The 14,730-nt window shown below is 55.5% G+C and overlaps 1 protein-coding gene across 1 annotated transcript; it reads left to right on the forward strand.

The window, feature by feature from the left end:
- Positions 1–5,229: 5,229 nt before the first annotated feature.
- LOC144993984 (uncharacterized) lies at positions 5,230–9,389 on the forward strand. The gene is made up of 2 exons (XM_078950096.1): positions 5,230–8,386; positions 8,487–9,389. The coding sequence occupies exons 1-2, from the start codon at positions 7,201–7,203 to the stop codon at positions 9,263–9,265; spliced, it is 1,965 nt and encodes a 654-aa protein (XP_078806222.1). The 5' UTR covers positions 5,230–7,200; the 3' UTR covers positions 9,266–9,389.
- The last annotated feature ends 5,341 nt before the right edge of the window (positions 9,390–14,730 follow it).

Raw genomic sequence — 14,730 nt, forward strand, 5'->3', positions numbered from 1 at the left:
AATGCTCTCGTTGCTTTGAAGTGTTTTGCCACCGAACACAGCTTGCGCTTCATCTCTGGGAAAATACACTACACATTTTCTTTGTCAAAAAAAAAAAAACCAAAAAATGTGTTCACACGTTCACGGCAGTGCACCCTGTGCTTTATTCCTGCCGATCTCCGGAGTGGGAAAGAGAAATGTAGTTTGCGTAGTGGGTTTTCATGTGTATTTCATTTTGTCTGTGTTGCATGTGCACCATCCTTTGGATATAAGCAGATGTATCTTGTCGTGAAACTGTTTTTTTTTTTTTTTTTTTTTTTTTTTTTTTTTTTTTTTTTTTTTTTAACTTGTCCTGTCCAACAGCTAGGCAAACAGATGAGAGCTGAGGGCCTCTTGTGTTGGACATATTTTATTCTAACAAGAGGGGTTATTCATCTTCAGACAAACCAAAGGTATGTCTGAATAAACCCCTTTTGTAATTGAGGCCAAACTTTATTAATTTCAATCATGTTTGAAAATCTTTGGTGTTGGACCGGACGGAAAAGGAAAGAGGGGAACAAGAGAGAGGGACGTTAGAGAGAGGGGGGGGTAGGAGGGTGATAATAGGAGGGGAAGGGGGGTAAGACCATGAAGCAGCATAGAGCAGACAGGTTTACTGGTTGTTTATCGTTACGGTACGGTTCAAATGTAGTACAAAAAGGGCGGGGCCTGTTCACACACACTCAAATATTATCAACACACCTGCTAACCGCAGAAATGTCCACATGTCAGCATGCACACAAAACAGATAGTGTTCACGAACGCATACCTATGCCTTTAAACCAACTAGTGTGAAATCTTTCATTCATTCAATCATGCAAACTATTAGTGCAAAGGTGAGCTAACACCTGTGCTCAGGTGAGTGTTTATGTTCTTCTAAAATGGATGGTGGAATGTGAAAAGAAGGAGGAGGAGCGCCCAGCCACCCCCACACCCATACCCCCGCCGCAGCAGCAGCGGCAGCCGGAATTCCCCCAGCGCCACACGGGAACAGGCAGGGAACAACCGCCCCCCGGGCGACCAAGACCGCCACCCAGGCCAGGGCCAGCAGGACCGCCGCGAGGCCCCCAGAGCCAGAGAGCAGGGAGGCGCAGAGGGAAAGAGAGCGCCGCCCCAGCCCAGCCAGGAAAGCAGCCCCCCGCCGCGCCGGAAGAGCCCAACGCAGGGCCCCACCGGAGAGGGACGCCCACAGCCCCAGACGAGCACCCCACCACCACCCAGGAGTTCCGGGCATCCCCCCGCCCCGACCCCAGGTACGAGCCAGGACCCCCCAAGGGAGACCCGCTCCGCACTCCAGGCAGCCACCCACCCGGCCCACGGTTGGTCCAGGTAGGAGCAAGGCAGGGGCCCGCCGCCCCCGCCCAGGAGGGGGGAACCCCGGGGAAAAAAGGGCGGCCCATAAGGGATGTTATAAATATGGCCCGACCAGGCTCGGCCATGTTGGAAGTTTGGCGGGGCCCAGCGCCCAGGGGCAAGGACCAGGACCCACCCCCCAGGGACACGAACACCCCCGGCTCAGGTGTAATATGAACCCCCCCACCGCGCGGAGAGAGCACCGCCGGGCCCAGGGAGCCGGCACCCAAGGGACACGGCCGCCATCGCCAAGAGGCCCGCACCCCCCACCAGGGACGGGGTAGGGGACAGATGGACCCAGGTCCCACCTTCCTTGTAAAATGTGTGTGCGTGTATGGGTGTTTGAGAGGGTGTTTGTGTGCATGTGTGTGTGTTTATGTTTGAATGTATATATTGAAGGGGGAGGGGTGTGTGTACTAAGGGGGGTGCAGTTAAAATTGGCGAGTAGGGCACTAAGGGGACATCTCCTGATTACTCACAGTGATGTCCCCTCACCCTCCACACCAAGGGGCCCTAAATGTCTAAGGTGCGGTTAAAATTGGCGGGTAGGGTGCCAGGAGGACATCTGCTGCTTGCTTGCAGTGATGTCCAAGCACCCCCCCTACCAAGGACCCTACGTGTCTAAGGTGCAAATAAAACCGAAAGAGGGGGGGCCCACTCCATACGGCAACCATAGGAGGGGGGCCACTCCCAAGTAGCCCCCCCCCAAGGCGCATCGCAGGCTAAACCCCCCACCCCCTCACCCTAATATGAGGTTATATAAGGAAGGGGGTAAGTTGGGGACAGCTGGTAGACTGTCCCCCGGTGGTCAAACAGCCGTCCCCCAGCCCACCCCCAGCAAAGGGGCCAGGGCCACCCAGCCCAGGGGCCCACCCCCGGAGGCGCCGACACCCCAGGCCCGGCACCACCCACCCCACACAGAGAGAGAGGAGCCAGAAAGCGTCGCCCCCCCCCGGAGCAAGCCCAGGCCCCCACCCCCAGACGCCGGCCCTAGAAGAGCTCTGGTCAGGCCTCGACGGGACCGAGGAGGCCAACCGGCCGAGGCAACCACTGATTGCCTCAGCGGAGACCCCGACCCGCTAGCCCCCCCGACCCGTACTAATAATGGGCCCCCCCTCCCCCCCAGAACGCCCCCCCACAGGACAGGGCCGACAAGCCCCCCACCCCACCCCACCCCAGACCCCGCAGCCGAAGCGGGTGATACCCAGAGCGACCGGGGGCCCCGAGAGGGTTGTCCCGTCCCGTCCCAGAGCCAGGGAAGGGCCGATCCCAGCCCCAGGTGCAGATGGGCAGCCCATCCGGCGCCGCTGGGCCCCCCCCACCCGAGCAGGGCCCCCCGCCAACCCCCCCCAGCACAGGCAAAGGGACCACCCCCCCAAGCCAAGCCAGACCACCACCCCACCCCCCCACCACGCACCCCCACACCCAAGCCCAGAGGACCACGCAGCGCCCCAGCCCGCCCCACCCAGGCACCGGACCCGACCCCCCGACCAACGGAGCCCCCCACCGCCCCCGCCAGGCACCGGAAGCCCCGACCCCCACCCCAAACCACGGCAGAAGGGCAAGGAGCAGCGACGACCAAGCCCTCCACCCCCTAAGTCATGGAGTCAACCACAGGAGACCAGAGAGACTGAATTCTTTCAAAGTTACTTGAGCTTTGGGCTGACATTTTTTCCAAGCTGATATGATCAAACAGCAGATTTCTGTGTTGACTTATGTTTATATTTTTCTTGTTTTTCCAATTTATTAAAATAGTTTTTTTGGCAATACAAAGAGTTATGAAAATGATAGATGCTAATCCTTCTTCTATATCGATGGCACTCATGTCACCAAGCACACAAAGTGACGGTGAGGCAGTGATTGAAACCTTAAGCCAGACTGATAAATCGACACATACCTGCTGCCAGAGAGCCCTGACAGGAGTGCAGAACCACAGTGCGTGCATGTAGCTGTCGGGTAGATTATTATCACAGTGCTCGCAAATGTCTGAGTTACTGAGACCCATCTTGAACATCCTCTGTCCAGTGTAGTAAATTCTGTGAAGAGTTTTGAGATGGATTAGCTGTAGATTTGAACTTTTTGTCAGTTTAAAGGTGTTTAGACAAAGTTCTGACCAGAAGCTTTCATCTGTGCTGATGCTCAAATCTGCATCCCATTTTTTTGTTGGAAGGGCAATATTGTTATCTAAATTGCATAAAAGTTTGTATATTTTGGAGAGAGTTCTATTCATTGAAAAATTAATCAGAGTGGTAACTACATCTGGTAGCTTTAAATCGTCGTCTTTAATTTTATACTTTTTAGTAATACTTGATTTAAGTTGCTGATATTCCAAGAAGTTATTTATTCCATGTTTGTCTTGAAGTTCCTGGGGGGTTATGAATCTTCTATCAATAATTACGTGCTCTAGTTGTTTTATGCCCCCTGCTTGCCAAGCTGGGAAGTGAATCATTTTTTTGTTAATAAGGATGTCCGGGTTGTTCCAGATGGGTGTCATTTTGCACGGTTGAATTGATGATTTTGATATTTTGAGAAATTCCCACCAGGCTGTTAAGGTGGCATTTATATTAATGCTTTTGAAACAATCCTGTTTTTTAACTATTTGGCTAATAAATGGTAGCTGTGACAGGTTGATCTTTCCACATAACACCTGTTCCAAGTCTAACCATGAGTTGGTTTCTGGATTATTTTTTAACCATTTTAAGATATATTGTAATCTATTTGCAAGAAAGTATTTGTGGAAATTAGGTAGTTCTAATCCTCCACAGCTTTTTGCAGATTTTAAAGTTTTTAGACTAATTCTTGCAGGTTTGTTGTTCCATAGAAAGCTTGATATGGATGAGTCTAATGTTTTGAACCATTTTAATGGCGGTTGTGTGGGAATCATTGAGAAGAGATAATTAACTTTGGGTAAGATTTTCATTTTAACCGTGGCTACCTTGCCCATAAGGGACAGAGGCAGGTTGGTCCAGCGTGTTAGATCGTCCTGTATGCTTTTCAGTAATGGGGTGTGGTTTAGCTGCACCAGTTCTGATAGTTTGGGGGAAAAGTAGATACCCAGATATTTGATATTTCCTGTTTTAACTGGAATTGTGAGTCTTTGTTCCATATTCCTGTTGAGTGGTAATAAAACAGACTTATTCCAATTAATGGAATAGTCTGATATGGAGGAGAATTCATTTATGATCATTGCTGTTTCATTTACAGAATGTAAATTCCTTAAAAACAGTAATATGTCATCCGCATAAAGACTAATTTTATGATGGCTGTGTTTGGTTTTTATTCCTATAATGCTCTCATTCTGTCTTATTGCTGCAGCTAAAGGCTCAATGAATATAGCAAAAAGAGAAGGAGAGAGTGGGCAGCCCTGTCTGGTTCCTCTTCCAAGAAAAAACCTGTTTGAAGTCTGTTTATTAGTTCTAACTGATGCATTGGGGTTGTGATATAATATTTTGATCCAATTGATGAATGCTTCTCCAAAACCAAACTTATGGAGGGCAGCAATAAGGAACTTCCAATTAACTCTGTCAAAGGCTTTTTCAGCATCCAGCGATAGTACCGTCATTTCCTGGTTTTTAATGGTGGCAAAGTCTATTATATTAACTAGTCTACGGACATTATCATCCGAGTGTCTGCCTTTGATGAATCCAGTCTGGTCGTGAAACTGTTTGAAAAGCTCGGTGCGCTCTGAGATGGACACTGTGCGTTTGAGTGCGAAATAAAGGAGCTCGTTCAAAAATGCTCTCGTTGCTTTGAAGTGTTTTGCCACCGAACACAGCTTGCGCTTCATCTCTGGGAAAATACACTACACATTTTCTTTGTCAAAAAAAAAAAACCCAAAAAATGTGTTCACACGTTCACGGCAGTGCACCCTGTGCTTTATTCCTGCCGATCTCCGGAGTGGGAAAGAGAGAGGTTTGTAAGCCTGGCTTCTGCAAGCGTGAATTGACAAAACAAAACAAACAAAACAAAAAAAAAAAACATCTGCGTGCACAAGCAGTTGCGCTGATCAGAAGTAATTTTATGGTCACCAACACCACTCTGCTCTCTTTTCTCCCCCCACCTTCATAGAGCATGGGCTTCCACTGCTCCTCCCAAGTCTCCACCTTCATCTTTTACTCCCTGCCTCTCCTTTTTTCCTATTGGTCCCAAACATTCTCCACCTTCCCCTGAGCACTGCTCCTCCCAAGTCTCCACCTTCATGTCTTACTCCCTGCCTCTCCTGTTTTCCTATTGCTCCCAAACATTCTCTACCTTCCCCTGAGCCTACCAGTTTTCTTTTCTGAGCCCAGAACTTTTTGTGTTTCGAATGTCTGGGCTGCTCCGATTAACAGCGGATTGATGCCACCGTGGATGCTTGGCGTGCGAGATGCCGGTCTGACTTTTTGAGCTTCGCGGGAAGGTCGAGGAGGGAGGACAGTGACTGCGAGCATCGGTCGTATTCTATGAACTGCACTCGGCCGTTTTTAAGCCTGGTCGGAGGAGGCGAGTGGCTGTCGGACGGACGCTGTTCACATCGGTCAGACGCTGTAAACATCGGCCTGACTCTGACGGATCTCGTCCAACCCAGAGACGTCTTGCTGCGAGCGGAGTTCTTGCACTCTGGGGGAAGGTCAGACTCACTGATAGTGATGAGTTTTGTTTTGGCATGAAAGTGAGGAAGGTGAGAGTTTCTTCTGTTGCAGAGATTTCGAGACTGTCGAGGAGGGGCTATATAAGTGCTGCCAAGTTTGCTCACAGAGGACTGAGCTCACACCCCAGCGTTCGTTCGTACAGGAACACTAGAGATTCGCCCCTCGGCATCTGGGTGGAACTCGGCTCTCTGTTCTAACGAAGCCCGCGGTGCAATGAGGGTGATTTCGGCTGGATACGAGAACGAAAAGATGCAGAGGAAGGCCAGGCCCGAACAAAGAAGGATCGGCGGGGGCCAACGCAGATACACTACGCCTTCTCCCCTGCGCAACCTGCAGCAAAGGAGAAGGCACGAAACGGAGAAGAGAAGGAGAGAAAGAAAGCGCTTCGACTGGACGCCCGAGTGGGCCGAGGGCGAGATCTCCCGCCGCGACCAGAGGGATGGAGTCCGCGATCGTTACCGAGGAAGCGGACGCGAGCGGGCCCTCGGATGCGTCCGTCTCGACCGCGAGCCTCCCCTCTACCCGACACTCAAGAGGCAGGTTGGAAAGGAGCTCGACCCTGAATTTGCACCTCGTCGCAGAAGGGCAAACCCTGCGGGCGGTTGCGTGCGAAAAGGAGACGGCAAATATCACCGGAGCGAGAGGATCAAGCGCAAGCGGGACCCGAGCCTCAGCCCTCGCAGGACTAAATCCGAGATTCGGCTCGTGAAAAGGAGGACCGAGCCAGAGGGGCCCACTGGTGAAGAACCGTCGCACTTTGGCGTGGATGTCGGCGAAGCTCACGACGGCAGGCGAAAGGCAGTTCGCTGGGCTGTGCCTCACGCCGGTTGCAATTTTGACCGCGCGAACCCCCAATCGTCGTCCTCGCGGAGAGGCCGTCGCACGGAGCGAGACACCGCGACCAGGCCCTGGAGACTAGGGTGTTGTTCGACAAAGGAAGACAGCTCCAGCGAAGGCGAGTACAGCGAGGGCGAAGAAGAGAAGGGCGAAATTCGCACGGCCGAGTACGAGGCCAAAGAGCGCGCGTGCAGTCCATCTGATGTCAGCGCCTCCTCCTCGGACGAAGACGACAAGAGTCGGGGGCGCGTAGAAAACGAGGCGGCCTCTCCGGAGGAAACCGAAGACGAGGCGGAAGAGGCTCGCGGCGAGCCTCTGTGTCCTGGTGCTGAAAGCGCGGGGTGTCGCGAGGCCCTCGCGGATGGAGGGCGACAGCCGGTACCGGGAGGCGCAATCTGCGTTGGACTCGAAGCCCTGCGGAAAGCAAACCACGTCGAGCCCACTCCGGCGCCTCCGCCTAGCCCAGTGGACGCCACGGAGCAAGACCGAGGCGCGGAGAGCGAACGCTCGCTCCGCCCGGGGGAGATCGACGTCCCGGAGTCCGAGGAAGGCGTCGAGGTCGCGAAGCGAATGGACGAAGAGCTGCACACTGCCATCTGGAGCATCAGCGGCCAGCCGTGGGTATCCCCGTCGATCCTGGGAGGCATGGTTTGAAGGTGATATTCACAAGTTGTCTTTTGTGTCACTGTGGGTGCGTTACAGAAACCCCTCCAGATATTATTTGACTTCGACTGAGGACGAGGAGTACGGTACGCTGGAGGAAGAAGCCAGCGCCATGCTGTGCGAGAGCGTCATCACGAAAGCGTACGACGACATCAACTTGATCACGTACCCCGATTGCATCGAGCCGCGCGCGGCGGAACCCCCAAACGGTTACCAAGTTCCTCCTCGGGTCGCTTCGACTTGCGTGGAGACGATTGAGCTTCCAGGCTCTCTACTTCCGCCACCCGAGACGGGTGACGAAGATCTCGACCATGGAGGGGACGGACGCCCGAGCTCGCAGCCTGACGTCGAGCCGCCGAAAGACGAGCCCGGCGCAGCGCTGCAGAGTGAGTCTCCAGGGCTCTGTCTCTCCGTGGAGTCCAACCGACGCGAGCCCAGGACGCCCGCAGAAGAGGAGCTTGCGTGCTGGAGCGCAGAGGGCAGCGCGGGGCCGCGCCCTTGGGACGGCATCCCCGGCGTCTCCCTATCCACGCTCGAAGATCTCATCACTTGCCCATCATGCAGACGGGTTTTCAACCGTGCGCCGGTGTGCTGCGGGTATCTCCTGCAACTCAATCGACCCGTGCAGTGCCTCTGCGGATGCGTCCTGTGCACGCTGTGCATCAGAGCGCAGGGAGGCTGCCGAAAGCACTGGGTCGTCTCCGAGAACGGAATGGTGAACGCCACGGCAAACGCGCTGGCTGACATGCCGGAGATGGAGGCTGTAGGAGCTTGGGAACTGGAGCGAGAAGGTAGCGACCGCTTCATGACGAGGATCGAAAAAGAGGAATGCGTTGAAAGGATGTTGGCCGAAGGGTCGCCAAGTGACGAGGAACTTCAGCGAGGTAAGAGGCACACCCTCTAGCACCTCGACCTTGCACAGCTTCAAGAGTCTGACTTTCCTCTCTCTGATTTCTCTCTCTCTTTTTTTTTTTTTTTACGCAGCGTTCCAGACCCTGATAAAGAATCCAGCAAACGACATGTCTTTCACCTACTGGGAAAATAAGCTCTTGCCTGAGTATGATGCCTACAGATACGTTTGCATGCCTCACATCCCGGGGTTTTGGGACCGCGTGCTAGTGGGGAAATGGTGCCCCGAGAGCACCCAGGCGGCCATCGGGCCCGACGTGCACCTGCCGCGGCTGTTCGACGTGGACATGGGCACGCATTACTTTCACTGGTGCTGTTTCGTGTTCAAGGAACAGATCGTCTTGGCAGCGTGGTGCACCACCAGAGTGTGCCAGGGTGGGAGCATGAGAGTCCTCCCACTGATCGACAGTTCTTTGAGGGAGACAGTGTCCGAGGTCAAGTTCAAGAGGATGATTTTCCTCCTGCGCACGTGGTTCACCGTGCAGTACCGCTCAAGGGAAGGCGGCGGGCGCGTTGAAAGGGACATCCACGTGGTCTTGGACTGCAAGCCGCTCGATGGACCCACCATCGTTCAAGCCATCGCTGAGCTTGCCGCCCGAAGCGGAATGGAGAAAGCGGATCCCAGCTACGTACACAAAAGGGTACGACCCTTCGCCTTGGACGCAGATGTGTTTTCGGCTAAAAACGCAGCTGCGGCCGCTCTGTTCGACTACAGGCCGCTGTCTTGCTGCCAATCCCAGACGCTTTACATGAACGTGGCAGAGGAGTTCAGCGACTGCCACCGTAACTCGGAGACTGGAAATACACTGACCCGACCCATTTGCTACGAAGGTGACAAAAATGTCTACGTATGAACATTTTTGCTCACAATGTTCACATTATTTCATCATCATTTTTTTATATTATATTTTTTTTTTAAAAAAAAACAGGTGTGTGGAACATGATTGCATAGGAATTGTCATCGAAGTGTTTTGCTTTTACTCTTTTACAATTTGTTTTCTTTACCACAGTTATCTCAGAGGTTTCTTTCGACAAGCAGATGTTATTCCTTGTGACTGCCATTGAAACAGCGAAGGCTTGCGTAGTTGTCTTTCTACCTCGTGCATTTCTTTTTCATAGCATGCAATCCAATCACATGAACTGTACCCTCAGCATGCAATCCAATCACATGAACTGTACCCTCTTGAAATGTAAGACTTATTTTCCTTTTGTACTTTGAATAAAATCATATTGCTGTTGATTGAAGTACGCCTACTGTAGTCTCACATCTTCTCTCTACATTTCTTGGCAAACAGAATATGGAAACAAGCCAAGCAGTTGTGTTTTCAGAAATTATTTTATTCAGAATTTGTTACAAGATCAACACACACAGACAGTCAAACACTGTTGCATTTGAAAACAAAACAAAAAAGAGACACACTTTATACAAAGGGCAGGTACACTAAGAAAGAAAAGAAAAGAAAAGCCCTGAAACCCCAACAACCCAGACCTTCCGGTAGGAATTTATATGCGTTCCCCATCAGAGAACCGTAGCGGGACTACCCAGTTTAAGGGCGGTCACACGAGCCAGTGAGGGTGCCTCTGAGTAAGATGGCCGTCTTCGTAAGCCCCGCTGGCATCTTCCACCGTCATTTTAGACACCGGTTCCCTCATGTCGTCGAGGTCCCTGTGGACGTTCAAGGCGAGCACCGTCCTGTTTATCTTGGCCGAAGCGTTGAGTTGAAGCCCCACGCTGTCTGACAGAGTGTCCACCGCGCCCACCAGCCTGACAGCATCGATCCGGCCCCTGAGCGCCATGAGCATGTAGCGGAGCTGGTCCCTCTGAGTCTCGGCCGAGCGCAGCTCGTTCACGTACTCGGCGGTCACGGCCCTGTCACATGACTCGGAGCCGATGATCCCCTTGATCATTTCTATGTTCGCGTCCAGGCCCGTGATGGACCTGGCCACTGTGTTGATGGCGGCGTCCACTTCGGCCTCCTCCCTCTTCCTAATCAAGGCGATGGCGCGCTCGCGGTCAACTGGGTGCATGTACAGGGTCACGAAGAAATTGACCCCGCACAAAAGCACCAATTCAGCAAAGGCCCAGAGTCCGCGGGCCACCTTGCGCGCTAAGCCGGGCCCCCTGACCCGAGGCATCCTTCCTCCCTGCTTTCTCTTCTCTCTCCTTTCTCCCGCGCGCTTCGCCCGTTTTACGTTCCGTTTCCTCCCTCACAAGAACAGCCTGCGACCATGGTTGGGGCTCTCGAATATCCTGCTGAATATGGGAGCTATCAACCGAGCGGTGGTCTGCATGGGGTTGCAAGCGAACAGGCCCGTGCCGCTGATTCTGGGCGCGAGCCTGTCGACGAGGGGCTCGCCGCCCGTCGCGGCGCAGGCGCTCATGAGCTTCCTGTCCGAGGTCTTCCCGATGCTGTAAGTACCGCAGAAAGCCACCCCGAGCGAGGGCTGCATGATGTCCGTGGCCCGCTTGTTCCCATTCGCTCTCTCCGTGGTGTCCTTGAAGAGGTCCCCCACGTGATCCAGCACGCTCTTTTCGAACTCCGCCGCGTGCAGGGCGTCGCAGAAGACGCTGTGGTTGCTGTCCTCTCCGCCGTCGCCTCTGCGTCTGCCTCGCGACCTGAGCGCCGAGCTGAAGGGCCTGAGCAGAGTGGGCATGCAGGTGTAGGCCTCCGAGCGCATGAGCGGATCCAAGGGCACCTCGCCCGTGAGTCCCTGCAGGCTCTGGGACCGGCCGGTGGTGAAAATGTACGGCCTGCGGTAGCCGCAAGCGCTGTCGGACTCCGGGCAGAAGCCGTTGAAGGCGTCCGCGATCACCATGTCGTACGGCCCTCCGCGCCCCTCCAGGTGCACGTCTCCCCCTCGCACGTCTTTCATGTACAGGTTGGGGATGTAAAGCCCGGGCGACTCCAGGGTGTCCGGTATCACCACCGACTCGCAGTACTGGTTCACGGTGCACACCTGGTGAGTGTTGTTCGCCGTCGGGTTGCACAGCACCTGCGTGCCCAGCGCGTACAGAGCCGACTTTTGCTGCATCAGGGACACTCCGCAGCCCGTGAACCTCACTCCCCTGAACATCAGGTAGGACAAGCCGGAGTAGTAGACGGTGTCGTAGTGATCCCTGACCACGTCGTGAGTGAGCAGGGTGCTGTAGTGCATGCCGAGGAGCGCTTTGGCCAGGTCGTTTCCGATGCCGGAGATCTTCCTGAGTCTTATCGACCACATGTACGTGACCACAGAGTTCCTGTGGAATCCCAGGTCCGTGCAGGAGACGTGGCGAGAGGCCGTGGGCTCGAACTGCTCGCTGGCGTCTTCGGCGAAGGCCTCGGGCGCCACCCTGGAGAAGACGCATTCCCCGGTCAGACGGGCGACGGTCAATCCTAGGTTGCCGTCGATGCCCAGCTCGAGAGAGAGGTTCGGCTCCCCGTCCCTGTACCTCAGCGGGTCGCGCACCGCGTGGGCTTCGTTTTCGACGACGGGTTGCCGGCGATACACCCTCGCCCCCAGGCTCGGTAGGATGATCCAATACATCAGGTTGCAGTAGTCCATGTCGTCCAAGGTGAACCAGACGGGATATCCGCGTTCGTTGACCGTGGCCTGGGACCCATCCATGGCCGCGTAGCGCCGGTGGCTGAAGCAGCAGGGCATGGAGGCCACGACAGAGTTCGCCCTGTCCCCCACCACGTTTCTAAACAGTGCCAGCACTCCGGTTATCAACCCCTCGAGCTGCACCAGGACCTCCCGTTCCTCCACGGTGAAATCAGGCGCATTGGCGCCGATCTCCTTGGCCCCGAGCGCCTTTCGCATGTACACGGCGCATATGGGGTCCGCCATCCAGGACCAGAACAGGCGGCCCCTCGTCCACCCATCCACTTCTAAGTCACGGATGGGCTGGTTCGCGAGAATCTTGCCTCTCATCTCCAGCATGCGCTGCGCACCACCGCGGTAATCCAGGGCTTTGCTGAGAAAGGTGAGGTTGAGGGTCACGGTCTTGGCGTGCTCGCTGTCTCCGAAGCGGGCGAGGAGCTCGCTTCCGATCTGCGCGATCTCGTTGGAGAGGCTGTTCATGGCGGAGGTGTTGAACAGGGCCACCCTGGGCCTGACGACCCAGCGCACGGGCTCGACGGCGGCCGATCCGTGAGAGCCGTCGTCCGGGGCTTCGGGCACAACCATGTTTCGAACGTCGAACTCCAGCAGCGACGCGGGGTTCTTGATCTTCTGGTACCAGTCATCGCTGTGCGCCAACTGCGCCATGCGTCCCACGGCGATCCCTCTGGGTCCGTTCCTCATGAAGGCGTTCAAGTCCCCCTGCAGCTTGTCCCTGCGCTCCCTGCCGAAGAGAGCTCGAGGACTGCCGAGGCGGTGCAGCTCCCTCAGCGTCACGCAGACCACGGCGCCGTCGTACTGGTGCAGGTACGATACCGAGGGCGATCGCTGGGCCAGCTGCTTGTAGCCGACCTCTTCGGAGTCAGTGGCAGAGAGCACTTTGGACGGCGATATCTGGCCGAGCGCCGGAGCCGTGCAGCCCACCGTGAAGTACTCCCACTTGAAACCCTGGGTGTTGCTGAAAGCTTTGTGCTCCGTGGACGTCTCCCTCCCGCATCTGTGTTCCATCTGCACGCCGTCCACCAGCGCGATGGGAATGCCGACCGAACGCCCGCCGCCGATCAGAATGTGGTTCACCGGCATCTCCGTGACCTGGTCCCTGAAGCTGGAGTCGTCCGCGAAAGCCAGGTCCCCGTCGCCCAGCTCGCGTTTGTTGACCAACTCCATGGTGAACTCGTGGACCCCGTCGCCCCGCGACTTCTCGTCGGCGGCGGTGTAGACGCAGAACTCGGGCGCGAGCTTCACGTTTTCGCAAGCGATGCGCGTCCTGACGGCGCTGGAGTCTTGGGACACCACCCTGAAAAGGGTGTCTCCCATGACGAGGACCTCTGGCCTGTCGCTGCAGAGGACCCTGCGAGCGTTCTCCACCACGCACACGAAAGAATCCGGATGCGTGTTCACGGTGCCGCACATGAGCTCGGCCATCGTCAGCACAGAGTCCAGCTTCTCCGCTCTGGGGAGGGATGAGAGTTTCTGGCAGATCCTGTCCGTGAGCGTGGGCTGAGCCGCGCAGTACTCCAGGACCTCTATGGTCTTGGTGAGCTCCCACGAAGTCCTGGCCTGCTCCAGCTCCCTGCGTATCAGCTCCTCCGCCACGGAAGGCACCGTGATGCCGAGCAGAAATCCAAACTGCATGGTCACCACTTTGGACGTGTGCTGAAACACCTGGCTGTACTACCTGGTCCGAACCCCGTTTCCCACCGTGTCGTAGGTACCTCTCTGGGCCTCTCGCTGATCCGTGATCTTGTAACGCCTCGTGAACCGCGTGCCCGTGGGCACGGACTTGTCCGGGATCAACATCTTGTACACGAAGCCCGCCAGCAAACGGCTCGTGTCCTTCTGCTGCTTGAAGAGAGACACTCCCATGTGGGCCTGTAGTATCATCACGACCGCGTCCGCCGACACCGAGGTGTTGGCCGCAGACGCCCTGATCACCTTCTCCGCCACGAGCTCGGAGAACGCCCCGGTCGAGTCGGCCAGAAACCCAGGCGCTTTGACCAGTCGTTTGGCAGCCTCCAGAGATCTCAGCGAGTAAACGCTGGGGTCAGTCTTGACCACGCTCATGGTGATTTATTTATTTTTTCTTTCTTTTTCTTTTTTCCTTTTCACCCCCCCCCCCCTCTTCGGCGAAAGGGACCCTTGCGCTCACACGATCGCTCCGTTGCGTTCGCTTCCGATGCGCGAGGCTGGCGTTATCCTGTAAGGTCTGTCGATCTGGGTCCCGTGCGCGTAAGGTGGGAGCTTGCTCAAAGCCGCCAGCATTTCCTCGCGGCACCTGCCCTCGTAAGTTAGTAAGCTTGGGTCATTTTGACCGTGGCGTTCCAAGAGCCTCTCCGCCACGGACACGTCCGAGGCGGAGTTGATAGCTTTCAGTTTCAACCTGGTCAGGCCGATAGCTCTCTTGCGCATCAGCGCGAAGTCCCTGAGGCGAGGTTCGGCTTCGTCCGCCTCGTCGCCTTCCTCGACGCCGTACTCGTCGCCGCTGTCTCCGAGGACCTCATAACGGTACCCGCTAGGGCCGCGCGCCGTCCGCCCGTTGCCGCAAAGGCAGCAGAGCGCCTTGAACAGTACGCAGAACATGGCCGACGAGAGGGGTCGAAGACGCGGCGGGAGCAGCTGAGTACGGGTGAGGAGCTGAGGAGCGGATTCTCATTAACCCCTCCCGGTTACCGTCCGAAAGTCGAGTCGAACAGAATTGTGACGATGAAGGCGGACG

This window comes from Oryzias latipes, chromosome 7 (assembly GCF_053564925.1).
Source record: "Oryzias latipes strain Hd-rR chromosome 7, Olatipes_Hd-rR_3.1".
NCBI classification, from domain to species: Eukaryota; Metazoa; Chordata; class Actinopteri; order Beloniformes; family Adrianichthyidae; genus Oryzias; species Oryzias latipes.